Source organism: Gorilla gorilla, chromosome 1, assembly GCF_029281585.2.
Source record: "Gorilla gorilla gorilla isolate KB3781 chromosome 1, NHGRI_mGorGor1-v2.1_pri, whole genome shotgun sequence".
Taxonomy (NCBI): Eukaryota; Metazoa; Chordata; class Mammalia; order Primates; family Hominidae; genus Gorilla; species Gorilla gorilla.
Window position 1 is genome coordinate 218647196 of NC_073224.2, and position 27560 is coordinate 218674755.

The following is a 27560-nucleotide window of genomic DNA, read 5'->3' on the forward strand; positions in this document are numbered from 1 at the left end:
TGCAGTGGCATGATCTCGGCTTACTGCAACTTCTGCCTCCCAGGTTCAAGCAATTCTCCTGCCTCAGCCTCCCGATAGCTGGAATTACAGGCAGGCACCACCACACCCGGCTAATTTTTGTATTTTTAGTAGAGTCGGGGTTTCACCATGTTGGTCAGGCTGGTTTCGAACTCCTGACCTCGTAATCCACCCGCCTCGGCGTCCCAAAGTGCTGGGATTACAGGCACGAGCCACTGCACCTGGCCTGTGGTTCTTTTTTTTTTTTTTAATTTGAGACAGAGTCTCGCGCTCTTGCCCAGGCTGGAGTGCAGTGGTGCCATCTCAGCTCACTGCAAGCTCCGCCTCCCGGGTTCATGCCATTCTCCTGCCTCAGCCTCCCTAGTAGCTGGGACTACAGGCACCCGCCACCATGCCCGGCTAATTTTTTTGTATTTTTAATAGAGACTGGGTTTCACCGTGTTAGCCAGGATGGTGTCGATCTCCTGTCTTCGTGATCTGCCCGCCACGGCCTCCCAAAGTGCTGGGATTACAGGCGTGAGCCACCGCACCCGGCCTGTGGTTCTTAACTTTAAGTCACAGAGTCCTTTGAGAACAGATCAAAAACCATGGACTATCTCCCAGAGTAAATGGGTATATATGCATATTTTAAAAATTATGTCTGACATTTAAAGACGTCCTGGCCGGGCATGGTGGCTCAGGCCTGTAATTCCAGCACTGTGGGAGGCCGAGGCAGGTGGATCACCTGAGGTCAGGAGTTCAAGACCAGCCTGACCAATATGGTAAAACCCCGTCTCTACTAAAAATACAAAAATTAGCCGGGTGTGGTGGTGTGCGCCGGTAGTCCCAGCTACTCGGTAGGCTGAGGCAGGAGAATCACTTGAACCCAGGAGGCGGAGGTTGCATTGAGCCAAGATCACACCACTGCACTCCAGCTTGGGTGACAGAGCGAGACTCCGTCTCAAAAAAATAAAATAAAAAGATAAAGAAGTCCTGGCCCCCTGAAGCCTGTGTTCTAAGTAAGAATCTCTTCCTGGCCTGCCACAGGGTTGTGCGAGAATAAGTTGAGGCAAAGGATGAGATTTCATTCAGTAAACTCATTTGCACAACGCAGTACAAGCATAACATATTATATTCATCATTATTGTTACTATTCCTTTGTTATTAGCAAGATCACCCAGGAACCCAGCACTAAATCAATTTGATTCATTCTACTCTGGGACAGAGAATGTCTTGTTCCCTGGTGTCTGGAAATGGGGTTTTCTTCCCATACTCCAGGTAACTTAGGGAAAAGCACGCCAGGTTTCACAGTGTGGTTCTAGGCTAGCCCTGCTGGGGTACAGAATGCTTCCAGGCTAGTCCCCAGCAGAGTCTGAACTCAGAGCTGTGAATCAGACACTCTTCCATTACTTCTGGGGGCCTGAGGACCTTCCCCTTCCTTTCTAGGACCCTCACGCCAAAGGCTGTTTGGGCCTGAGCCCCATTTTCTACCCCATTTCTCCAGCTGAGATGAAGCTCAGAAGCATTCTTCTCTTCTCTCCCGGTTTCAAACCTATTTGAATTGGTTGGTTTGTGACCCACAGTACTCCTTGGCTCCAGGTGTGGAAAATGGAGCTCACTGGTGTGCCGCAGAGGGTGTGAGTCACAAGTGGAATGTCCTAGTCAGTTAAAACAGCCATCTCCATGGAGATGGAGCTAGGCACATGTGTTTAAGCTAGGAGTTCGCTAAAGCAGCCAGGATGGGAAATGTGAAAATCCTGGTGTTCAACACATCTTATCTGGCAGTCATGGGAACTTCCCTGCACAGAACACCTGCTTTCCCTAAAAGGCCAGGGTTGTGTTGAAGAGTACACAGGGATTTCTCACCGTCTTATATCTGTACCTTGATCAGAGAGTTCCAGTTGTCTGCAGTTTATGGAGCTCTCGTCCACTGTGTAAACACTGACAGTTTGTAAACTTGTCAGTTTTCCCAAGGCCTTTGCCAGCAGGTCATGCAGTCAGGTGGCTCTAATGGTGGAACCCTATTTGAGGATCTCACAAGCACAGCTCCAGTTTTTGTAGTCACAGAAATGTCAAAGATTAGCCTCAGAGGTTACCTGCCTGAGGGCCTCCTACCAGGAGGAGGGCAGAGAGGACAAGATAAGGAGAAAAGAAACTCAGGGTTATTGGGCAAGCAGGTATAAGAGGCACAGATCTATCAGCTCTGGGAGGGGAGGCTGTTGTCCCCTTTTTAGAGAAAGAACAGAAAAAGGCTGGAGGTCCCAGAGCTGGTTCCTCCTGGGGATGCTGATCCAGGTCTGCTCATTCTTATCTCATTCTTAGCCCAAGTGGCTCTTCCCAGCTCACCTAGCTGGCAGGGATGCACTGGAGCCCCCTGGCCCCCAAGTCCGCTGCGCACATCTCTTACCAGCTCCGCAGGTATTTTACCATCAGCCACGGTGGGAAGAGTTACCCAGAAACTGAGAGCCGGTTGTTAACTGTTTTGTTTTTGTTTTTGTTTTGAGACAGAGCTTCGCCCTGTTGCCCAGGCTGGAGTGCAGTGGCATGATCTTGGCTCACTGCAGCCTCCGCCTCCCAGGCTCAAGTGATTCTCATGCCTCAGCCTGCCAAGTAGCTGGGATTACAGGCGTGCACCACCACGCCTGGCTAACTTTTTTATATTTTTAGTAGAGATAGGGTTTCATCATGTTGGCCAGGCTGGTCTTGAACTCTTGGACTCAGGTGATTCTCCTGTCTTGGCCTCCCAAAGTGCTGGGATTACAGGCGTGAGCCACCGTGCCCGGCACAGTTGTTAACTGTTTACCAGCACGCCACTGCCTTCAGGACCTGCCCTCCTCACAAATTCACCTGTCCTTTGAGGTCCTTGTTCCCCAGCAGCTGAGTTGCCCTTTTAAACCCAAAGAGATGAGTGAACCTGGGTTTTAGACCTCCACAGTGGCTAGTTAACTATGTGACCTCAGGAAAGTCAGCTTACCCCATCTGCAAATTCAGCATCTCTTTTTTTTTTGAGACCGAGTCTCGCTCTGTCGCCCAGGCTGGAGTGCAGTGGCGCGATCTCCGCTCACTGCAAGCTCTGCCTCCCGGGTTCATGCCATTCTCCTGCCTCAGCCTCCCGAGTAGCTGGGACTACAGGCGTCCACCATAATGCCCGGCTAATTTTTTGTATTTTTAGTAGAGATGGGGTTTCACCCTCTTAGTCAGGATGGTCTCCATTTCCTGACCTCGTGATCTGCCCACCTCGGCCTCCCAAAGTGCTGGGGTTACAGGCGTGAGCCACCGCGCCCGGCCTCAGCATCTGTTAAGCGGGGGTTTATGGCTACCTCTCTCACAGAGGGTGTCATCAGTATTTACCAACAGGCTATAGACTGGTCTTACATTACAGATCAATTTGACTTTATTGATTGATTTTTGCATGTGAAGGCCATACGTGGAGCCTCTCTCACCTCCTTTGTCTTGCATTTTGTCCTTTTTCAAGAAAACAAAAGAGAATTTGGAATTGGACAGGCCCAGGAACATACATGGGAGACCTTGAGCAAAGATTGTAATGGCCAATATTGATGAGTTGCTTGCTAAATGCCAGACATATCCATCTAAGTGGTCGACATGTACAGGCATTTTTGCTGTAGCAGTATATGTAATTCCAAAAAACCTTGTGTTCTGTGAAATCGCACACTAAAAATAGCAGTACGTGTGGGGAAAATAGAACAAGAGCAGAACAAAAGTTATGCAACTTTACTTGAGGATACTGTGCTAAGCGAAATAAGCCAATCACAAAAGGACAAATACTGCCTGATTCTACTTATATGAGGTACCTAGAGTAGTCAAGTTCATAGAGACAGAAAGTAGAATGGTAGTTTCCAGGAGTGGGGGTTGGGGCCAGTGGGAAGTTATTGCCTGATGGGTAGAGTCTCACATTTGCAAGATGAAATCTGTGGGGCCAGACGCGGTGGCTCACGCCTGTAATCCCCTCACTTTGGGAGGCCAAGACAGGTGGATCACCAGAGGTCAGGAGTTCGAGACCAGTCTGACCAATGTGGTAAAACCCCATCTCTACTAAAAAAAAAAAAAAAAAAAAAAAAAAAAAAAAAAAATTAGCCAAGGGTGGTGGCATGTGCCTGTAGTCCCAGCTACTTGGGAGGCTGGGACAGGAGAATCGCTTGAACCCGGGAGGCGGAGGTTGCAATGAGCTGAGATCGCACCACTACACTCCACCGTGGGCGACAGAGTGAGACTGTCTCAAAACAAAATAAATAATTTTAAAAAGCAATCTGTGCCTGGACAGTGGTGGTGATGGTAGCACTGCAGTGTGAATGGACTGAATGCCCCTGAACTGTGCTCTTTTTTTTCTGAGGCAGGGTTTCACTCTGTCAACCAGGCTGAAGTGTAGTGGTGTGATTTCAGCTCACTGCAGCCTCGACCTCCCAGGCTCAAGCAATTCTCCCACCTGGGACTACAGGCTCAGGCCTCCATGCCTAGCTAATTTTTAAATTTTTTTTGTAAAGATGGGGTGTCACCATGTTGCCCAGGCTGGTCTTGAACTCCTGGGCTCAAGCGATCTGCCCACCTCAGTCTCCCAAAGTGCTGGGATTACAGGCATGAGTCACTGCGCCCGTCCTTGAACTGTGCTCTTAAACATGGTGAAGATGGTGAATTTTATGTTGTATGTATTTTACCACAACTTTTTTTTTTTTGAGATGGAGTCTCGCTCTGTTGCCCAGGCTGGAGTGCAGTGGCGTGATCTTGGCTCACTGCAACCTCCGCCTCCCTGGTTCAAGTGATTCTCCTGCCTCAGCCTCCCGAGTAGCTGGGACTACAGGCATGTACCACCACGCCCGGCTAATTTTTGTATTTTTGGTAGAGACAGGGTTTCACCATGTTGTCCAGGCTGGTCTTGAACTCCTGACCTCAGGTGATCCACTGGCCTCGGCCTTCCAAAGTGTACCACAATTTTTTTTTAAGTTGCGCAACTTTGTAATCAGAATCCTAACAAAACAATAATTAGAACCTTGAGGAGTACCTCAGCATGGCTGGAGGCTGCCGTGGGGAAAGCGCCAGCTGGGAAGTGCTAGCTGTGGACACCAAGACCCTGCAGATAAGACAGGGAGCTCTGGCCAGGTGGGGTGGCTCAAAGTGCTGTTAATCCCAGCCCTTTGGGAGGCCGAGGCAGGCAGATCATGAAGTCAGGAGTTCGAGACCAGCCTGACCAACGTGGTGAAACCCCGTCTCTACTAAAAATACAAAAATTAGCCAGGATTGGTGGCTCACACCTATAATCCCAGCTACTAGGGAGGCTGAGGCAGGAGAATTGCTTGAACCCAGGAGGCGGAGGTTGCAGGTTGCAGTGAGCTGAGATCACGCCACTGCACTCCAGCCTGGGCATCAGAGCAAGATTTCATCTCAAAAAAAAAAGAAAAGAAAAAGAGAGCTCTGAGCAAGCGCCTTTAGGGTCACAGAGAAAGTGCAACCTGCTGGAGGCTGAGAGTTACAGGGCTGGAAGGAGCCTCTGTGAGGAGAGCCCAGGCGCGAGGGCTCATTTTCAGTCATCTTAAAATAGAGCGGACCAGGCTGGGTGCGGTAGCTCATGCCTATAATCCCAGCACTTTGGGAGGCTGAGGCAGGCGGGTCACTTGAGGTCAGGAGTTCAAGACCAGCCTGGCCAAGATGGCAAAACCCCATCTCTACTAAAAATACAAAAATTAAGCGGGCATGGTGGTGGGTGCCTGTTGTAATCCCAGCTACTCGGGAAGCTGAAACAGGAGAATCACTTGAACCCTGGAGGCAGAGGTTACAGTGAGCCAAGATGGCACCACTGCACTCCAGCCTGGACGAGAGAGTGAGACTCCGTCTCAAAAAAAAAAAAAAAAAAAAAAGTAGAGCTGACCAGCCTGCTGTGTGCATCAGCTGAGCTGAGGGCTTTTCCTTTCTTGCTGAAGGTTAATGTTCAACCCTTCCCGATCCCATGCCTGAGAAATATCACCTTCGGACCAATGCAGCTCACACGTTATGCTGCTGTCATCCTGAATTTACCAATCATGTAGAAGTTCACTGATGCTACTTACAGAAGCCCATGTTGAACAGAACAAACAGCATAAGCTTGTTCAGTCCTCACAAATAACCCAGTGAAGTGGGTTCTGTTATTATGGTGATCCCCACTTCTCAGACAAGATACTGAGGCCCAGAAGGATGCATTAACTTACCCAGGGTTACACAGCTAGCAAGGAAGAGAGCTAGAAGATGAGCCCAGGCAGTTTGGCTGCAGAGTCTACAAGCGCAACTGTTTCAGGCCTGTCTGAAGCTCAGTCTCCTCATCCATGAAGCAGGGATAATAGTACCTACTGCTTGGACTCGCATGAGGACCAGTTGGAATCATATGCATCAATCATTTGCCACGGCTCCTGGCACACAGGAGACGCTTGCTGAATGGTAGCGGCAGCTGCTGCATCTTCTCATTGCATCCTCATTCCATTTCAAGTTAAATTTTGGTGTTGGACTCCTTAGAATTCTACCTACAGCATCTCTGACAAAAGCCCGCCGGGCTCCGCTTGACTCTCTGCCCGGTGCGCTGTCAGATGGCGCCAAGCCCAAGCTCTTTCCTTTGCTTCCTGTAGAAGCCCGTCCTAGAGCCCTGGGCTATGAGGAGGAGCAGCCCCACAGGGTCACATTGTCCTTTTCCCTTGTAGACCTTGGCACCCGCCATCAACTGGTTACCTTTTCTCAACACCATCTTCTACCCCGTGGAGATCAATGAATCCGAGCCTATTGTGGTCTATGACAAGGAATACCTTGAGCAGGTCTCCACTCTCATCAACACCACCGACAAATGGTAAGGGGACACCCAGTGGCCTGGGGCACGCCTCTCACAGACAGCCCTCTTCTTGGGCAGGTGGGCAGGGGTGGGGATGACAATCTGACTCAGGAGAGTGGGACCTGGGCGGGCTTTTATGAGAGGCAGCAGGACATCCTGGTTATAAGCACAGGTTTAAATCCCAGCCTCTTTCCAACTACCAGCTTTGTAGCCTTGGGCAAATTTCTTAACTTTTCTTAAGTTCATTGTCCTCCTTCATAAAATGGTGATACAAATAGCACCTGTGGCCAGGCATGAACGCCCGTAATTGCGGGACTTTTGGGAGACAGAGGCAGGAGGATCCCTTGAGTCCCTGCATTTGAGACCCACCTGGGCAACATGGTGAGACAGTGTCTCTACAAAAAATAAAAAATTAGCCAGATTTTTTTACACCATTTACACCATTTTACACCATTTACAAAAAATGGTGTCGCGTGCCTGTCACCCAGCTCCTTGAGAGGTAGGCTGAAGTGGAAGGATCTCTTGAGCTCAGGAGGCAGAGGTTGTAGTGAGCTGTGATTGCACTGTTGCACTCCAGCGTGGGAGACAGAGTAAAACCCTGTCTCAAACAAAAAAACCTAGCACCTACCATTTAGTGAGAATCAAGTGAAACAATCCATATGAGGTGATTTAATAGAGTGCCTAGCATATACTGGGACTCAGTAAATGTTGGCTATTATTTTTAGTTAATACTTACTATTTTCTTTCTTTTCTTTTCTTTTTTTTTTTTTTTGAGATGGAGTCTCACTCTGTCACCCAGGCTGGAGTGTAGTGATGCGATCTCAACTCACTGCAACCTCTGCCTCCCAGGTTTAAATGATTCTCCTGCCTCAGCCTCCCAAACAGCTGGGATTATAGGCACCTGCCACCACACCGGCTAATGTTTGTATTTTTAGTAGAGATGGGGTTTCACCATGTTTGCCAGGCTGGTCCCCAACTCCTGACCTCAGTTGATCTGCCTGCCTCAGCCTCCCAAACAGCTAGGATTACAGGCATAAGCCACCACACCCGGCAATACTTACAATTTTTAAAAAATTTTTTTAAAACTACCAAAAAAATAGGGAAAAAATTTATCGTATTTAACTTATTTTTTTCCTAACTCCCCAAACTTACTTGTTAAAATTTTTTTAATGAGATGGGGTCTCACTATGTTGCCCAGGCTGGTCTCAAACTCCTGGTCTCAGGCAATCCTCCCACCTTGGCCTCTCAAAATGCTAAGATTACAGGTGTGAGCCACTTCACCAGGCTCTGAAAAAATTTTAAATGACTCCTGTTGATCTTGTGTGTGTGTGTGCATATGTAGAGAGAAAGCATGGGGGAGGGCAGGAGAGAGGAGGGAAAGAGAGATGGGTTTTCTAATATGTGGTCTTTTTTTCCCATTATCATGACTAAATGTCTAGTCTCCTTTTCCTTTGACCTGTATCCTGAACATTTTCCCCCTTGTCATCTCAAAACCTCTGCAAACATCATTTTTCATGGTTGCATAGTACTCCGTCATGTACAAATACAGTTCTTTACTTCCTCCTTCTCATTATCAGGCATTTTGGTTGATTCTGATTAGAGGTTAGATGTTCACTACAGTCTCAAGGTGACTTCTTGGCAACGGTGGCAACAGCTACAGATAGGTTCCCTGTGCCCTGCAGGTGGGGCAGTAGGAGCTCTCATCATGGAAAGCTTGGCCTGGCTGGGCTGAGCTTCTTTTCCTGCCCCTGCTATTCTTAGCCTCTCTGGCCTTCTGGCTGGGGCACCTCCAAGCTGTAGAAGTGGTAGTCACCTCTCCAGCCCAGCCCTGTAGCATACACCACTGGGGTGGGTCTCCATGCTGGGGCTTCATAGCTTCCAGACACAGAGCAGCTAGGCAACAAGCATTTATTGAGCGCCTGTGGTATACAAGTGACTGCACTAAACACTGAAGCGTTTCCTATGGTAGAAGACCCAGGCTTTTCCCTTGAAGAGCTTACATTGCACGTGCTTAGGGAGCAGTAACCCACCAAGCCCCCGCAGGCTGGAAGGGGCCTGGGGTCACAGGCCAAGTTTGAGAGCCCCCTAGGGGCCAGCAGGGGAAGGGCCGCGATGCTCCCTGCCTAGGTGTCCCTGAGCCTCTCTGGCCTCTTCTCCCCGCAGCCTGCTCAACAACTACATGATCTGGAACCTGGTGCGGAAAACAAGCTCCTTCCTTGACCAGCGCTTTCAGGACGCCGATGAGAAGTTCATGGAAGTCATGTACGGGACCAAGAAGGTGAGCCTGCTACTGCGTATGCCTGAATATGGGCTGAGCGCCTACTTTATGCCAAGGTGTCTGTGGGAGCACAGGAAGAGACCTCAGCCAGCTGGGGGTGGGTAGAAGCTTCCAGAAGGAGTGATTATGCCAAGTAAAGGGTAAAGAGGAGTCCTAGCCACTCAGCCAATTTATAGCAAAAAGTAGTTGCCAGTAGTGATGATAGATGCTCCCCTTGAACAACTCGTGATCCTCACAATGCCTGTGAGGTGGGTACTGTTATTAGCCCCACTTTGCACAGGGGACCACCAATAGTATTACTTCTTCCCCGGAAACGTAAAACACAGAACAGCACCTGGTTCTTAGAAGCACCACGCGACTGTTCAGTGTTATTATTTTCCTCCCAGTTTGCAGTCTGGGAAACCCCAGGCCAGGTGGGCTCTACCTGCCGTTAAATGCCCCTGCCGGGAGCCCTGAGGGTCCATTCTTCCAGAGGCTTCAGGGACCTTCCCTGCCCTCCCACAGGGGAACCTACCCCCAGTGGAAAGTTCCACAGCCACTTCCACCTTCTCCCCAAGGAAGTGGCTGTCACCCTCTCACTCATGCAGCCGACTAATGGTTACTCATTGAACTCCTGCCATCGCGTGCCAGGCTCTAAGCCCAGTACGGGAATACTGAGACAGGTGAGCTGGGGTCTGTACCCCGAGAGCCCACACCGGCTGAGGGAGGTGATAGGAAATGACCAGTTCTCGTATGTGCTGATGGGATACATCACGCTCGGGCCCCAGAGAGTGGCTGGAAGAGGCCCCAGCTACAGAGCAGTAGAGGCTGGTGTGCCAAGCTCACCTGGCACAGCTTCCCCAACCCAGACAGCAGCTAGCAAGACCCCAACAATCCTCCCCAGAGAGCAGGCAGAGCGGACTCCAGCTGGACCCCACTCCTGCAGCCCTTCCCAGAGTCCAATCCAGATGAGGATTGGCAGAGAATGGCAGGATGTGGGCTCCTGCTTCGAGCCCTGGAATGCATCCTACACGTCCTCTCTCCCATCCCCAAGCAAACCTACCTCTGGCAGGAAGGGGACTGAGGGAGAGGGTAGCTAGGAACAAGCCCCATTTCTAACCAGAGGCACTTCCAAGGGCACCACCAGACCTTGGCCACAAGAAGCATACTGCCCTGCAGAGGACAAAGCGGGAGCAGTGGGTTGGCTGCCCTGCCCGGCCAACTTGCCTTCCTGCTCCTCCTGCATCTACCTTGGACTGGCCCTGGGTTAGAGATGGGGCCAAAGCCAGGATTCTGTTCCCTGCAGAACTTGGCCTCCCAGGGGACTTCCTACAGAGAGATTTGATCAGGACCCAGGATGATGGTTCCAAAGATGGTCTGTGTGTGGAACATACACCCACATATTCTCTCACCTTCCCAGGTTACAGATGAGGAAACTGAGGCTCAGGGAGGTGAAGGGACTTTCATAGTCACCCAGCAAGAAAGCAGCAAGGGCCTGGTGTGGTGGCTCACGCCTGTAATGCTAACACTTTGAGAGGCCGAGACAGGTGGATCACCTGAGCCCAGCCTGGAAAACAGCAAGATCCTGTCTCTGTTTTGGTTTTTTTTAAATATATTTATGTGTTTATTTTAAGAAAAAAGAAAGCAGCAAGCTTGAATGAAAATCCCAGATCTGATGTTTACAACTTTGAGGCACTTTCAGTTCCTCACTTACATAATGATGATAATAACCAAAGATACCATTATTGGATATCTACCTTTTATAGGCATTATAAATTCCTACAACAGCTGTTATCCTCTTCCATTTTACAGATGATGAAATCGAGGCTCAGTGAGGGAAAGGGACTTGTTCAAAGTTGCTTATAAGTGGAGAGGAGGCTCTGAAACCCAGCCTATCTGATTCCGTAGCCCTGAGCTCTGTACCACTCAGCCTCTGCTCTGCAGGAACCAAAAGTTAAGGTCAAGCTTCCCTGTGGTTGCCAAGGGCTGATATGGAGGAAGAGGGATGAGGAATTATTGTTTAATGAGTGTAGAGTTTCAGATTTGCAAGATAAAAAAGTTCTGAGCCAGGCACAGTGGTGCATGCCTGTAGTCCCAGCTACCCTGGAGGCTGAGGCAGGAGGACTGCTTGAGCCCAGGAGTTTAAGGCTGCAGTGAGCTATCACTGACTGCACCACTGCACTCCAGCCTGAGCAACAGAACGAGACCCCATCACTTTTTAAAAAATTAATTAATTAGTCAGTAATGGAGTGAGCTTCCCTGGACCACCTTCAAAGCACAGGGTGCTGCTTGAATATGGCACTTGGAGCAAGTGGGGCACAGGGAGGCCTCAAGAGAGGCAAGGGCAGGTGGGAACCCTGAAGTGGGAGGGTCTGAGCAGGGGTCTCTGGATACCCCAGGGCTGATGGGTGAAGGCTGCTGCTCACCTGTTTCTTAATCTCCAGCCCTCCCCACTCCCCCACTGTGACGGAGTCTGGGCCCAGGCCAGGTCCCCCTGCTTGTGTGCAGCCCAACTCAAAGCCACCTCCTAGCTGTGTGACCTTGGGTAGTCCTTATACCTCTCTGAGCCTCAGTTTTTTTAATCTGCAATTGGAGATCACTCCTGACCTCACCTCACAGGACCTTTGTGAATGGCCTCCATTCGGGAAAAAGCGTAGAACATGGGAAGCAGTGTGGTGTGTGCGTTTGTTCATCCTGGCAGGGAGGGAGCCTGCTGTGAGGAAACAGCACAGAATCTGGAATCAGAAGATCCAAGGTCGAATTGTTTCTTCTAACCACACCTTAGGCAGATTGCTTCACTGGGGCAGGGGCTCAATCTCCTGTCTGTAAAAAGGGGTAACAGATCCCTGCCTTGCATATTCAAGGACCACCTAAGATTACACAGGGGGATCCCTGTGAAGTCTGTTCTGACTGCTCAAGCGCTGCACGCAGCTGTTTCTCATCAGCTATCACCCATTTGTGACTTGAGACTTCCAGCAGGGAGGAAGGAACCCCTTGCTGAGTGCTCCTTGTATTACAGTGAGCAAGAGGTTAAAAAAAAAATTGCAGCCAGGTCAGGGTGGAGGAGGCTGCCTGGCTGCTCTTCGTCTTCCCAGACCTGACTCATAGATCACCTGCAAGATGCAGGCTTCCTGACCAGTCAGATCAATCAGACCCTCGCTCCTTTTGGAGATTTTTCTCACCATCCTGTAGTACTTCCAGGACTTCGTAACCTGTAGGCAGAGAGCGTGGCCTCTTTGAAGGAAGACATTGGAGCCGGACTTTCTGAGTTCAAATTCCACCTCAGGCCGGGTGCGGTGGCTCATGTCTGTAATCCCAGCGCTTTTGGGAGGCCAAGGCTGGTGGGATCACCTGAGGCCAGGAGTTCAAGACCACCCTGGCCAACATGGCGAAAGCCTGCCTCTACTAAAACTACAAAAAATAGCCAGGTGTAGTGACACACACCTGTAATCCCAGCTACATGGGAGGCTGAGGCAGGAGAATTGTTTGAACCTAGGAAGCAGAGGTTGCAGTGAGCCAGTATCACACCACTGCACTCCAACCTGTTAGACGGAGCAAGACTGCATCTCAAAAAAAAAAAAAAAACCACCTCAACCACTTACTCCCTGGGTGATCCCTTTGGCCAAGTGATTTAACCTCTCTGTGCCACAGTTTTTTATCTGCAAAAAGAAACAGAGACTGGGTGCGGTGGCTCACACCTATAATCCTAGCACTTTGGGAGGCTGAGGCGGGCAGATCACCTGATGTCAGGAGTTCGAGACCAGACTGGCCAACATGGCAAAACCTTGTGTCTACTAAAAATACAAAAATTACCGGGCGTAGTGGTGGGCACCTGTAATCCCAGCTACTCGGGAGGCTGAGGCAGGAGAATCTTACTGTGAGCAGTATATGCGGTAGGGCCCGCTCTCACTCCACTGCTACACTTCACTGTGATTACTGCTGTGGATGGTGCAGTTACATGTCTGTTTCTCTCACTGGATGTTCTGGGCATTTCAGTTGAGACCCAGGAGTGCAGGCTCACTGTTTATTCATCTCTAGCTTCCAAAGACCTAGCACAGTCAGGATGCAGGGCAACTGCTCACAGAACGCTGCATGCGTAAATGAATGAAAGCTCGTGTGAAGGAATGGGTTTATCCAGAGAATCTCTGGAGAAGACGACGCATAAGGAAGTCTGTGATTCAGCCCTCACAGCCTGGAGCCTCCACAGAGCTTCAAATTAGAGTCCCCCTAGTCCTGACGTCCTGTGTGGTCGGCCTCGGCCAGACACAGACCATGTGTCCAGCTTTGGGCTTCTCGGCCGAGGGAGGGTAGGCGGGGGAGGGAGGGAGAGGCTGAGGGCAAGGTATCCAAATGGACACGTAGTTGGGAAAACTAAAAAGAACATGGGTAAGACAAGAAGAGTGGCCCTTCCTTCTTTCCTTCTTTCTTGCCTAGAAGAAATTTTTGTAGCTAAGGCATAATTTACATACAATAAAAATGCAGTGTACATTAAGTATTCAGTTCAGTGAGTTTTTGGTTTGGTTTGGTTTTGAGACAGAGTCTTACTCTGTCACCCAGGCTGGAGTGCTGTGGTATGATCTCAGCTCACTGCAACCTCCATCCCCAGGGTTCAAGCAATTCTTGTGCCTCAGCCTCCCGAGTAGCTGGGGTTACAGGTGCCTACCACCACACCCGGCTAATTTTTGTATTTTTAGTAGAGACGGAGTTTCACCGTGTTGGCCAGGGTGGTCTCGAACTCCTGACCTCAGGGGATCCACCCACCTCAGCCACCCAAAGTGCTGGGATTACAGGTGTGAGCCACCGTCCCGGCCTTTTTTGTTTGTTTGTTGTTTGTTGTTTTCAATTGAGACAGTCTCGCTCTGTCACCCAGGCTGGAGTTCAGTGGCCTGATCTTGGCTCACTGCAACCTCCGCCTCCCAGGTTCCAGCTATTCTCCTGCCTCAGCCTTCTGAGTAGTTGGGATTACAGGCATGTGCCACCACGCCTGGCTAATTTTTGTATTTTTGGTAGAAACGAGGTTTCACCATGTTGGCCAGGCTGGTCTTGAACTCCTGACCTCAAGTGATCCACTCGCCTCGGCCTCCCGAAGTGCTGGGATTACAGGCATGAGCCATCACACTTGGCTTCAATGAGTTTGACCAATGAAGTCACCCGTGTAACTATCACCACAGTCAAGATAGAGAATATCCGCTTCTGCCTTGGGCATAGCATGCTAAAAAAAAAAAGAAAGAAAGAAAAAAATGTATAAAAAAATTTAGAAAGATAGAGAACATTCCCATCATCCATTTGTCCAGTGCCCTCTGAGCAGCAGGTACCCTCATGCCTCTTTCCTGTCAGCCCCCAGCCCCCAAGGCTGGTGCAGCTGGATGTGGACGGAATTATACACGATGTGCCTGGCTGCTTTTGCTCAGCTTGAGTCTGTGGAATTTACCCATGCTGTCGTATATATCAGTAGCTAGTTCATTCCTTTTTGTTGCCAAGTAGTATGTTGCTGTATAAAAATACCACATTTTGTTGATCCGTCTGCCTGCTGATGGGCATTTGGGCTGTTGTCAGTTTAGGGCCATTATGAGTCAGGCTGCCCTGAGCGTGGGTGGTTGTTAACCACCTGTTCTTTGGGGTTAAGAGGACATTGCTTCCTCTGTCGCACGAGGGATTTATGTGAGCAGGGGCACCACACATGGTCATATATACTGTCCACAGAGGGATGCCTGGCCGGGGAGTGACTGGGGCTGACATTAGCCCGGCACGCGTCCCTGGGCCATGCCCAGGAGGTTGCAGCCCACAGACGCCTATTTCCGATTTGCACAGAGGTGTTGTATGGACTGTTGGGGCTTGTAGGCGAGACCGAGAAACAATCAATCCCGTGGTGAGCCGGGTGTGGTGGCTCACGCCTGTAATCTCAGCACTCTGGGAAGTCAAGGCAGGTGGATCACTTGAGCCCAAGAGTTCTAGACCAGCCTGGGCAACATAGTGGGACGATGTCTCTACAAAAAAAAAAAAAAATTTAAATAGAAAAAATTAGCCAGGCATAGTGGCCTGCACCTGTTGTCCCGGCTACTCGGGAGGCTAAGGTGGGAAGATCACTTGAGCCTGGGAGGTCGAGGCTGCAGTGAGCTGTGTGATCGCACCACTGCACTCCAGCCTAGGTGACAGAGCGAGACCCTGCCAAAAAAAAAAGAAAAAAAGAAAAAAGTCCCGCGATGTTGCTGTGGTGTTCTCATTTGAGGAGATCTTCAATGGCATTGGAGCCCTGGCCCTGGGGAAGTTTTTTCTGTGACTCAGGGTAGACCAGTCACTCTCCACCGCTCTTTGCCTCCAGGACTCCTGGTCTTCCCAGGAGGCAGGACGAGCTGGGGGTAGGTAGGAGCATAGGATGTGGAGTCAGGCACGTCTCAGTTCTCATTCCAGCAACACTTGTCACTCGTGGGGCACCCTGGGCCAGCAGCTGCTCTGTGCCGAGTGTGTTTCCCCATCTGTCAAACGGCTTGTAAGCCCCGAGGGTCATTGAATGGCTCAACGGGAAACTATTTGTGAAGTCCCAGCACAGAGCCTGGCATTCAGGAAATGGCAGGGGGTGGGAGTGAGGGTATCAGTGGCCCCTTGGTCCGGTGACTAAAATAACTTTACTGGGTCGGAAAACTCTCCCTGAACTTCCAGAACAAAGCGTGGGCCCCACATGGTGCTACCTCCCAGCAAGAAAGGGGTTGGGAAACAAAGGGCTGGGGCCCAGGGAGCCCCCTGACTTGTGTTTTCCAGACCTGTCTTCCTCGCTGGAAGTTTTGCGTGAGTGACACAGAAAACAACCTGGGCTTTGCATTGGGCCCCATGTTCGTCAAAGCAACCTTCGCCGAGGACAGCAAGAGCATAGTAAGTGCCTTCCCCGTGGACACAGGCTGTGAGGTCACACTTGTTGTGGCCTGCACAGACCTGCCAGTTCACACTCCAGCCCACCCTGGGCCTTTCCTGCTCCTGGGCAGGGGACCTTAGGGCCACAGCCTTAATGCAGAGGCTTCACTTCCTCGAGCCCTGGGTAATGGGAGTCTCATGAGGGCAGCTCTTCAGTGCCAGGCCCTTATCTGCAGGAGCTCACGTGAGCCTCCCAGCAGCCTGCAAGGCTGTGACAGCCATCCCCACCTCCAAGGGCTGCGAACGACCCAGAGAGAATGTTGGCAGAGCAGCTCTGGCCCAGAGGGTGACATTTTTCTTATTTTGTGGGTGACAGGTTTGTTCTAGACAGGCAGAGGAGTGCCATGGCAGAGCGCCGTGGAGACAGCCCGGCCTAAGCTCAGATCCTGGCCTCACCGCTGGCCGGGTGGCCTGGGACAGTTCTTACATCATCTGCAATGTGGAGACGGGGGCATTCCTCCCACGGAGAGAGATTAAATGAGATGCCACACACTGAGCACCGGCACACAATAAGGGTTCAGCCAATGGGAGTGGTCATTTTATTGTTACAATCTTGATGACAAATAGTATTCATTATGTAGCTGTCATCTGCAGCTGGAGGTGAGCCAACCGCAATTCAAATCCATTACAGTGACTGGCCTGTGAGCAGCTGGGCAGGGTCTGAGTTGGGGTCTGCTGGCCCCTCTGCTCTTGTTGCTGCACAGCTCTGCCTTCCCCTTCTCTAGAACCTTCAACTTTCCATCTTCAAGCTTGTCTGCTCATGACATTGTCACCCTCAAGAGCACCTGTCTATATCCAGCCTGAGCATGGTATTTCCAAAGCTGCTCCTTGGAACATGAGTACTCTAGATCTTAAAGCCCGCTCCATCAAAAAGGAATGCTGTGGTCCAACAAGGCAATAAGGCTGGGAGAGGCTGTGTCTTCTGCCCTCTCTGGAAGAATCGCAGTGCCCATTACCACATTAAAGGCTCTGAAAAGTACCACAGCAGAGACTTTTCCAACTTTCCCGAAGCTCGTCCTAAGCTTATTGGAGCATGGAGCCCTGTGTATGGAAGGCCAGTCCTGTCTTGCAGGGTGTTCACGTTAGGAGTGTGGTTTGGAAGCACAGCTGTGGCTCCCCTTCTCACCCAGCCTGACGCTTGGAAAATTGAGTTTAATCTCTGGCCCTGTATCATTGTTCTGCACGGGGTGCCCATTGCATTTACATGAGACCAGTGCCCAAACCTTACTGCTGTGATGTGTATCTCCTCAGGCCACCGAGATCATCCTGGAGATTAAGAAGGCATTTGAGGAAAGCCTGAGCACCCTGAAGTGGATGGATGAGGAAACCCGAAAATCAGCCAAGGAAAAGGTGAGGCTGGCCCGGCACTTGGAGGGGGTGCTGTGGCATCCAGCACAGATAGAGGAGGGTGGGGGAAGGAGAGGCCATTTTTTTTGTTTGTTTGTTTGTTTTTTGAGGCAGAGTTTCGTTCTTGTTACCCAGGCTGGAGTGCTATGGTGCGATCTTGGTTCACCGCAACCTCTGCCTCCCGGGTTCAAGCGATTCTCCCACCTCAGCCTCCCGAGCAGCTGGGATTACAGGCGTGCGCCACCACACTCAGTTAATTTTGTATTTTTAGTAGAGATGGGGTTTCTCCATGTGGGTCAGGTTGGTCTCAAACTCCCGATCTCAGGTGATCCACCCACCTTGGCCTCCCAAAGCGCTGGCGTTATAGGCATGAGCCACCGCGCCCGGAGAGGCCAGTTCTGTCCGGCAGCACAGCCTGGATGCTGTCTCGCCTTCAGCGGGTGAGCGGTCTAGGCCTAGCAGGATTCGGGGTAGGCCTCAAGCACATGATCGCTTGGATGTCTGTAGAAGACAAACCTCGCTGAGTGTACGGGGAAAAGGTGCAGGAAAACGCAGCACGTCCCGTGGGTCGGGAAGGCTCTGGCACCCTCCAGTGGGATGGGAGTCAGGGAAGACTTCCCTTGGGAAAGTGACATTTAAACAGAGACCTAAGGGATAAGTAGAAGTTTGGCAAGGGGAAAACCTTTCCAGAAAAAGACATGAAAGCCCAAGGCAGGCAGAGCCTGGCTCTGGTTCCCCTTGGCCCAGACTGTGAGCCCTGCACCCAAGTTGCTCAGGCTGGCCTGGTTGATGTTGCCGGGCACTCACTTCCTCTGTCTGTCCTGTCCAGGCCGATGCCATCTACAACATGATAGGATACCCCAACTTCATCATGGATCCCAAGGAGCTGGACAAAGTGTTTAATGACGTGAGTAGCTGCTGCCCTGCCTCCTTGTGTTCCTAAATGCCCCCTTAGAAAAGGGCCGAGGCAGGGCTGGGTCCAGATGGGGTGCTAGAGGCAGCATGGTTGTCAAAACACACAGGGATGATGTGTGGGGCTTGGGGATGGGTCAGGCATGAGGAAGCCTCTTCTTCTTCTTAATTTGGCTCCTGGGTCAGCTGGAGGCCCTGCCTCCCCGTAGCCACCATCAATCAGGCAGTGCCCACCAGTCAGTACAGAACCCATGCTGTGTGTCCCCTGGAAGTGGTCACCTCCATTTAATATGTGGGAAATAATGGAGGAAACAGACCCCAGAAGGTACAGAGAGAATTGGTGGCCCTCAGACATCAGGGGTGGGGTATGAAGTGGAAAAAACCCCACACCACCTCCTCCCTCCCTGGTCGTGCTTCCAGTTACCTCCTGTCCCTGTGGCCCTCCTCCACCTCCCCAGAAACCCGGACCTCTGATTTTGACTTTGAAATGCTAATGGGAAAGAAGCAGCGTAAATCCAGGTGCATTTTTAAGCTTGGTTTGGGCAACGGAGGTAATTGATACATCCCTGCTTGTTAGAACTTTTGGCAAATCACTCCGTTAGGTGGATTGTGCTTCTGCCTCAAATTATGAAGTTTTATATCTTATTGTGATTGAAATACTTGAATTCAGGTATTTAAAAAAAATTTTTTTTTGAGACAGGGTCTCATTCTGTTGCCCAGACTGGAGTGTAGTGGTGCTATCTCAGCTCACTGCAACCTCCGCCTCCCAGGCTGGCTCATATTCATGAGCCACCATGCCCAGCCTGAATTCAGGCATTTAAAAATCTAATAACCTCTCATCATGGTTATATTTAGAACCTAAGACTATAAAAACTCCTTCTGAGATCATGAGACTCATTCTGCAGCCTTTTCCTTGTGAATCATTTAAGATGCTCCAGAGTGTCATGACGCAAGATCCTTGGGCCTCTGGAGGCATCCCAGGCAGAGCCCAGGATCCATGTCCTGTCCCTGAGACTCCAGCGTTTCACCAGAGCCAGGGAGAATTTTGCACCTGTCAAGAGCTGAGCCAGGCGCAGTGGCTCATGCTTGTAATGCCAACACTTTGGGTGGCCGAGGTGGGGGCATCGATTGAGCTCAGGAGTTTAAGACCAGCCCGGGCAACATAGTGAGACCTCATCCCTACAAAAAATGTAAAGATTAGCTGGGCATGTTGGCATGTGCCTATAGTCCCAGCTACATGGGAGGCTGAGATGGGAAGATCACTTATGCTCAAGAAGACAGGGCTGCAGCAAGCTGCGATTGCACCACTGCGCTCCAGTGTGGGCGACAGAGCAAGACCCTGTCTCAAAAAAGCAGAAAAAAAGCTAGAAAGCTGGGCTGAGTAGTGAAAAGGGTGTACAGTGATGCCCTTGACAGTTCAGATAGATTTCTACTTTACTTCTGAGATCTAGTATGGTAGCTACTAGCCACAGGTGGCTATTTAAATAATTAAAACTTAAATTAGTTTAAATTAAATTTAAAAGCCACACTTGCCACATTTGAAATGCTTATTAGTGGCCGGGCGTGGTGGCTCACGCCTGTAATCCCAGCACTTTGGGACGCCAAGGTGGGCTGATCACCTGAGGTCAGGAGTTTGAAACCAGCCTGGCCAATGTGGTGAAACCCCGTCTTTACTAAAAATACAAAAATTAGCTGGGCTTGGTGGCATGCGCCTGTAATCCCAGCTACTCAGGGAGGCTGAGGCACGAGAATCACTTAAACCAGGAGGTGGAGGTTGCAGTGAGCCAAGATCGTGCCATTGCACTCCAGCCTGGATGATAGATCAAGACTCCCGTCTCAAAAAAAAAAGAAAGAAAGAAATGCTTAGTAGTCTGCCATACTGGACAGCGCAGGCATAGAGCACAGAACATCCATCATCGCAGGAGGTTCTATTGGACAACATGGGAGGTATTTCTTGCCTGGGCCCAGGCACTGCTGTAGGCACATCCTGCAACGGTGTCATTCCATCTCGTGCCCCAGGGTGAAGGCCAAGAGAAGAGCTGACCCTGCAGCCCCAAGCCCTGCATTCCGGTCTCCAGCCTGCAGATTAATCTCTTAACCATGACAGCCCTTGGCTTCCTGTCTTGGAAGATGCACGCCACCGAGGGCACACTGTGATTGACTCCACTTCTTCTTTTCTAGTACACCGCAGTTCCAGACCTCTACTTCGAAAATGCCATGCGGTTTTTCAACTTCTCATGGAGGGTCACTGCCGACCAGCTCAGGAAAGCCCCCAACAGAGATCAGTGAGTTCCCCCAGGCCCTGCCGGGAAGGTGCCAGCTCCCCACCTGTGGGCAAGCCTTGGGACGAACTGGCCTTCATTGCACCCTCACTGTGTACCCGATCAGCTATCACGAGAGCCATCTGAAGAGTGGATGCCCTTGTTATCCCACTTTTCAGATGAAGAAACCAAGGGCAAAAGAAGTATGGCCCAGCTAGGAGCTGGGATGGGCTTGAGCCTGCCCAGCCTGTTGGCAGGGTGAGCCTGGCCTCTGGAGCGGAGCCGATCTGGCACCTTGTCTCCGCTCCACTCCTTTGGGATTTGGAGCCTTCATTTCATTTTCTGCAGAATAGGATGGGAGGAGCTGGTTCTTGGGTCCTCATGGCAGTCAAATGTGAGGACCTCTGGGGAGCGCCAGACCCCAAGGAGGCCCCAGCAAGAGCAGCTTTCCCATTGTTCCTCACTACCACGAATGGTGGGATCTCAGGACAGGGAGCCCACAGAGGCCTGGGGAAGGTTCTGGATGGGCTTGACAGCTGTGCTTCCCAAAGCTCACTGCACATCAGAGTCCTTTGGGGAAATTTTTCAAAGATACAGCTTCCTGGCCGGGTGTGGTGGCTCACGCCTGTAATCCCAGCACTTTGGGAGGGCAAGACAGGTGGATCACCTGAACCCAGGAGTTTGAGACCAGCCATGGTCAACATGGCAAAACCCTGTCTCTACTAAAACTACAAAAATTAACCGGGTGTGGTGGCGCACACCTGTAGTCCCAGCTACTCAGGAGTGAGTAGCTGAGGTACGAGAATTGCTTGAACCCGGGAGGCGGAGGTTGCAGTGAGCCGAGATCGTGCCACTGCACTCCAGTCTGGGGGACAGAGCAAGACTCCATCTCAAAAAAAAAAAAAAAAAAAAAAAAATACAGCTTCCTGACCTTAAATCAGGATAACCTAGAATGAGACCTGGTCTTTGTCCTTTTTATTACTGTCTCCTCAGGTCAATCACAGTAGCTTACGCCTGCAGTCCCAGCACTTTGGAGGCTGAGGTGGGCAGATTGCTCGAGCCTAAGACTTCAAGACCAGGTTGGGCGACATAGGGAGATGTGGTCTCTACAAAAAATTTTTTAAATTAGCTGGGCGTGGTGGCACGAACCTGTAGTCCCAGCTACTGGGGAGGCAGAGGTGGGAGGATCACTCGAGCCCAGGAGGTCGAGGCTGCAGTGAGTCAATATCATGCCACTGTACTCCAGCCTGGGCAACAGAGCGAGACCCTGCCTGAAAAAAAAAAAAAGAAAGAAAAAACTGTCTCCTCAAAAAAATTAGATGTAGTCAGCCCAGTTCTAGTCTTCAGTCCAAGGTCCTTCCATTCCTCAGTGCAAACATCTGGGATAAATCTTAGGGAAGGGTGCAATGAACTTCTCTTTGCCTCTGGTGCCCCCTGGTGGACTATAGGGGTTCAAACATCTCTATTTCCTTCATTTCCAGCCTCCAACCAGGACACCCCGCTATGTACAAGAAGGTGGGCTTTTACCTTCAGAACATGGCATAGGCTCTGTTGCCAGTTTATCTGAAGTATTTTAACTTAGCTTGAATTTTTTTATTTAAATTTCCTTGCCTACCCATTGAAGTATTTGTGATTATTTGAATATAAATATGATGTTTTAAATTCCTCCATATGGCCAGGTACAGTGGCCCACGCCTGTAATTCGAACGCTTTGAGAGGTCAAGGTGGGAGGATCTCTTGAGCTCAGGAGTTTGAGACCAGCCTGGGCAACATGGTGAAACCCCATCTCTACAAAAAATTTAAAAAATTAGCTGGACGTGGTAGCATGCGCTTGAGCCCAGGAGGTTGAGGTTGTGGTGAGCTACAATTGTACCACTGCACTCCAGCCTGGGCTACAGAGCAAGACCCTATCTCTAAAATAAATAAATACATAAATAGAGTTCTTGGCCAGGTACGGGGGCTCACATCGGTAATCCCAGTACTTTGGGAGGCCAAGGCGGGTAGATCACCTGAGGTCAGGAGTTCAAGACCAATCTGGCCAACATGGTGAAATCCCATCTCTACTAAATATACAAAAATTAGCTAGGCATGGTGGTAGACACCTGTAATCCCAGCTACTTGGGAGCCTGAGGCAGGAGAATCGCTTGAACCCTGGAGGCAGAGGTTGCAGTGAACAGAGATTGCACCACTGCACTCCAGCCTAGGCAACAGAGTGAGACTCCATCTCAAAATAAATAAAGTTCTCAGTATCTTCCCATGGCTGTGGGGCTCACCTGGAGAAGGCAGAGTGACTGTCTAGGCTCTTAGAAGAAATGTGGTACCCATCTCACTGCACTCCTCACTCACCCTTCCCCTCTGTACCAGAGAAGTCATTGAAATGCCAAATACCTCATGACTATATACCGTTACTTTCAAAACCTTTTTTTGGTCTTGGGATCCTTCTACACTCTTAAAAAAATTATTGCCGGGCGCGGTGGCTCACGTCTGTAATCCCAGCACTTTGGGAGGCCAAGGCGGGTGGATCACCTGAGGTCGGGAGTTCAAGACCAGCCTGACCAACATGGAGAAACCCCATCTCTACTAAAAATACAAAATTAGCCAGGCGTGGTGGCACATGCCTGTAATCCTAGTTACTCAGGAGGCTGAGGCAGGAGAATCACTTGAACCCGGGAAGCAGACGTTGCGGGTGATCCAAGATGGTGCCATTGCCACTGCACCGGCCCTGATTTTTTTAAAATTTTATGGAAAATAACTATGTTCAAAAAATTAATGAGAAGAGAGGTATCATTTTACTTTTTGCAAATTTCTTTATGTCTGGCTTAATCAAAGACAACTGGATTCTCATATCTGATTCTGCAGTCAATCTGTTACCATATGTTGTTTTTATATATAGAAAGAATTCTTGGCCAGGCGTGGTGGCTCACGCCTGTAATCCCAGCACTTTGGGAGGCTGAGGTGGGTGGATCACGAGGTCAGAAGTTCAAGATAAGCATGGCCAAGATGGTGAAACCCCATCTCTACTAAAAATACAAAAAATTAGCCAGACGTGGTGGCGGGTGCTTGTAATCCCAGCTACTCAGGTGGCTGAGGCAGAGAATTGCTTAAACCCTGGAGGCAGAGGTTGCAGTGAGCCAAGATCACGCCACTGCACCCCAATTGCCCTCCAGCCTGGGTGACAGAACAAGACTTTGTTTCAAAAAAAAGAGAATTCTTGCCTCACATAGGAATTTAGTTGGGGAAGGGGGGGATGAGGGATATTTTAATTGTCTTTTCTGGTACTTGTGCACGTTCTTCTGATACTACACCAAAACTCGAAAAGTGATAATTTTTTAAAGGTTAATTGCACTATGGAATCTGAAACCACATCCATGAACTTTATTTTTTTCTTTTTTCTTTTTTTCACTGTATCACCCAGTCCAGAGTGCAGTGGCATAATCTCAGCTCACTGCAGCCTCAACCTTCCCAGGCTCAGGTGATCCTCCCACCTCAGCCACCTGAGTAGCTGGGACTACAGGTGCACACCACCACACCTGGCGAATGTTTGTATTTTTTGTAGAGACAGGTTTCACCATGTCACCCAGGCTGGAATTTTTGTAATTTTTTTTGCCCAGGCTGGTCTCGAACTCTTGGGCTCAAGCAGTCCTCCCACCTCGGCCTCCCGAGGTGCTAGGATTACAGGCATGAGCCACCATGCCCAGCCTTCATGAACTTTTCATACTCTGTTATACTAAATTCCATTGGTCTGTCCTGCACTTTGAATGGATCTTTTACCCAGGCGTGATTTTGTATCATGCCTTAGTCATTTGGAAAACAATGGTTCACTGAGTCTTACAGATCTTCCAAATGGTTGTGCTTCCAATATACAGTAGCAAAAAAATCCACATTTGTTAATATCACTGCTGACCTCATGAGAAAAACCTTTAATTATTATTGGTAAGGTGTCAAACTTGTGGTGGCCAATATAAGTTTTTCAAAATTTTAATTTTAGCCTGAAACTTCAACATTTTTTTAAATCTCATATTTTTATCATTGGCAACAGATGGCTTGAGTTGTTTTCCTTGAGGTGATAAGCTCACTTTATTCATTTTAAAGAAAATGTCTGCCAGATGTCCATGTCTGAAATTCCATAGTTTACCTGTCATCCTAAAAGTACCAACAGGGTTCCAGGAAAGAAGCAGAGTGCTTTATATGTGGATTTCCCACTGGTCACATGGAATATTAAAAAGTCTTCTGCCAGGTGTGGTGACTCACACCTGCAGTCCCAGCACTGCAGGAGGCTGAGGTGGGAGGATCGCTTAAGGAATTCAAAACCAGCCTGGGCAACACAGCAAGACTTCACCTCTGTAACATTAAAAAAAAAAATTAGCCAGGCATGGTCACGAGTGCTAGTAGTCCCAGCTACTTGAGAGGCTGAGGTGGGAGGATAGCTTGAGCCCAGGAGTTTGAGGCTGTAGGGAGCCATGATCATGCCACCGCACTCTAACCTGGGTGTCACAACAAGATCTTGTCGCTTAAAAAGAAAAAAAAAAAAGTCTTGTATTCAGGGGTTGAGATGTAATGAAATTAATCATTATGACGGCGCAGCGGCTCATGCCTGTAATCCCAACACTTTGGGAGGCCAGGGTGGGCGGGTTACTTGAGGCCAGGAGTTCAAGACCAGCCTAGACAACATGACGAAATCCTGTCTCTGCTAAAAATACAAAAAATTAACCATGGGTGGTGGTACACACTTGTAATCCCAGCTACTCAGGTGGCTAAGGCAGGAGAATCACTTGAACCTGGGAGGTGTAGGTTGCAATGAGCCAAGGTCACACCACCGCACTCCAGCCTGGGCGACAGAGTGAGACTCTGCCTCAAAATAAATAAATACATACATACATACATACATAAAGCGAGCTACTTCATCAAGGATGTTCTAAGTGAAAATGGCTGATTGGCTTTTTTATTTTGGCTGTGAGCCCATGCTAATGAGGAACTCGGGGCTCAGTGACCACCAGAACCTTCCTTGATTCATGTCAGGCTCCAGCAGTTTTACCTACTGTTGCTTTTGCACCATTCATGCAAGTGACACAATGGAAAAGGGAAATCACATCTTAATATTATTAGGAAAGTAGTTTTGATTTTGGCCGGGTGTGATTGCTCACACCTGTAATCCCAGCACTTTGGGAGGCCGAGGCGGGTGGATCACCTGAGTTCGCCAACATGGTGAAACCCCATCTCTACCAAAAATACAAAAAATTGCCAGACATGGTGGCAGGCGCCTGTAAGCTCAGCTACTTGGGAGGCTGAGGCAGGAGAATCACTTGAACCCAGGAGGCGGAGGTTGCAATGAGCCAAGATCAGGCCACTACACTCCAGCCTGGGCGACAAGAATGAAACTCTGTCTCAATAAATAAATAAATAAATAAAATAGTTTCAATTTCATGGATCCCTTAAAAGGGTCTTGAGGACCCTCCCCACCAGGTGTCTACAGACCACACTTTGAAAACTGCTAATAGATACTCTTCAAGGCCGGGCATGGTGGCTCATGCCTGTAATCCCAGCACTTTGGGAGGCCGAGGCAGGCGGATCACGAGGTCAGGAGATCGAGACCATCCTGGCTAACACGGTGAAACCCCATCTCTACTAAAAATACAAAAAATCAGCCAAGCGAGGTGGCGGGCACCTGTAGTGCCAGCTACACGGGAGGCTGAGGCAGGAGAATGGTGTGAACCCCGGGGGGCGGAGGCTGCAGTGAGCCACAATCGCACCACTGCACTCCATCCTGGGTGAAAGAGCGAGACTCCGTCTCAAAAAAAAAAAAAAAAAAAAAATCTTCAGTGGTGACTTTTCAAAATCTTTTTCTTTTCTTTTTTCTTTTTCTTTTTTTTTTTTTTTGAGATAGCCTTGCTCTGTCACCCAGGCTGGAGTACAGTGGCTCAATCTCAGCTCACTGCAACCTCCACCTCCCAGGTTTAAGCAATTCTCGTGCCTCAGCCACCCACGTAGCTGGGATTACAAGTGTGCGCCACCACGCCTGGCTAATTTTTTTTGTATTTTTAGTAGAGACAGGGTTTTGCCGTGTTGGCCAGGCTGGTCTTGAACTCCTGGCCTCAAGTAATCCACCCACCTCAGCCTCCCAAAGTCCTGGGATTAAAAGCATGAGCCACTGTGCGCTGACATTTCAAAATCTAATGGCCCTTCCTGCTCTTTGTAAGAACCTCAGTATTCCACCGTGTGATATGACATCATTAATTAACTGATTCCTTATTTATAGACAGTCAGGTGTTTTCTAGTTTTCTCCTAAAAAGCAGTCCTGCACCCGGGCACAGTGGCTTACGCCTGTAATTCCAGCACTTTGGGAGTCCGAGGCAGGAGGATGGCTTGAGGCTCAGAAGTTGAGGCTGCAGTCAGCCATGATCACACGACTGCACTCCAGCCTAGGCAACAGAACGAGACCCTGTCTCAAAACAAACAAACAGTCCTTCTGTAGATGTCCTTGTACTTGTGTGCACTTGGGCCTGGGGTCAAGGAGAGTCTGCATTTTTAATGCCCTTATTCCCGATCCCCAAGCAGCGCTCCAGGCAGGCTGTCCCCACCTGCCTCCCGCCCTGTGCTGAGACCTCCTGCATGTGTGTTGCTTGCAGGTGGAGCATGACCCCGCCCATGGTGAACGCCTACTACTCGCCCACCAAGAATGAGATTGTGTTTCCGGCCGGGATCCTGCAGGCACCATTCTACACACGCTCCTCACCCAAGTAGGCTGCCTCTGGGGCCCCTACCACAGTTCTTTTCCCCAGCCCTCAGTGGACCCCCAGCCCAGCCCTGGGGCCCATACGACCTCAGTCAGTCTCACCATGTGATCTTTGCCCCAGTGCTCCAGGTGGCTTGGGATGTCAGAGATGTTGCAGAGGAAGCAACATCCTCACCCACTTTCCTTCCCTCCAGTGAGATCTGGAAGCCCTGCACAGTGGGGTATTGGGAGCATCTCATGGAATCAAGAGCCCTACCTCAGGGAAACGCCCCTCTGACAATGTTATAACACAGTCAGAGCTGGGGAGTGGGGAGGGTTAAGGCTGCTGTCTCAGTTTGA

General features: G+C 49.9%; 1 protein-coding gene across 3 annotated transcripts in view; it reads left to right on the forward strand.

Annotated features, from left to right (window-relative positions):
• The window catches only part of ECE1 (endothelin converting enzyme 1), a 129350-nt gene that overhangs the window by 91381 nt on the left and 10409 nt on the right, over positions 1–27560 (forward strand). For all 3 annotated transcript variants that reach the window (XM_031009777.3, XM_055387005.2, XM_031009776.3), the window contains exons 9-15: positions 6678–6820; positions 8966–9080; positions 15819–15929; positions 17220–17318; positions 18145–18222; positions 20409–20512; positions 27115–27225. In XM_031009777.3, coding sequence (XP_030865637.1) covers positions 6678–6820; positions 8966–9080; positions 15819–15929; positions 17220–17318; positions 18145–18222; positions 20409–20512; positions 27115–27225 — 761 coding nt within the window. The remainder of the gene's footprint in view (positions 1–6677; positions 6821–8965; positions 9081–15818; positions 15930–17219; positions 17319–18144; positions 18223–20408; positions 20513–27114; positions 27226–27560) is intronic.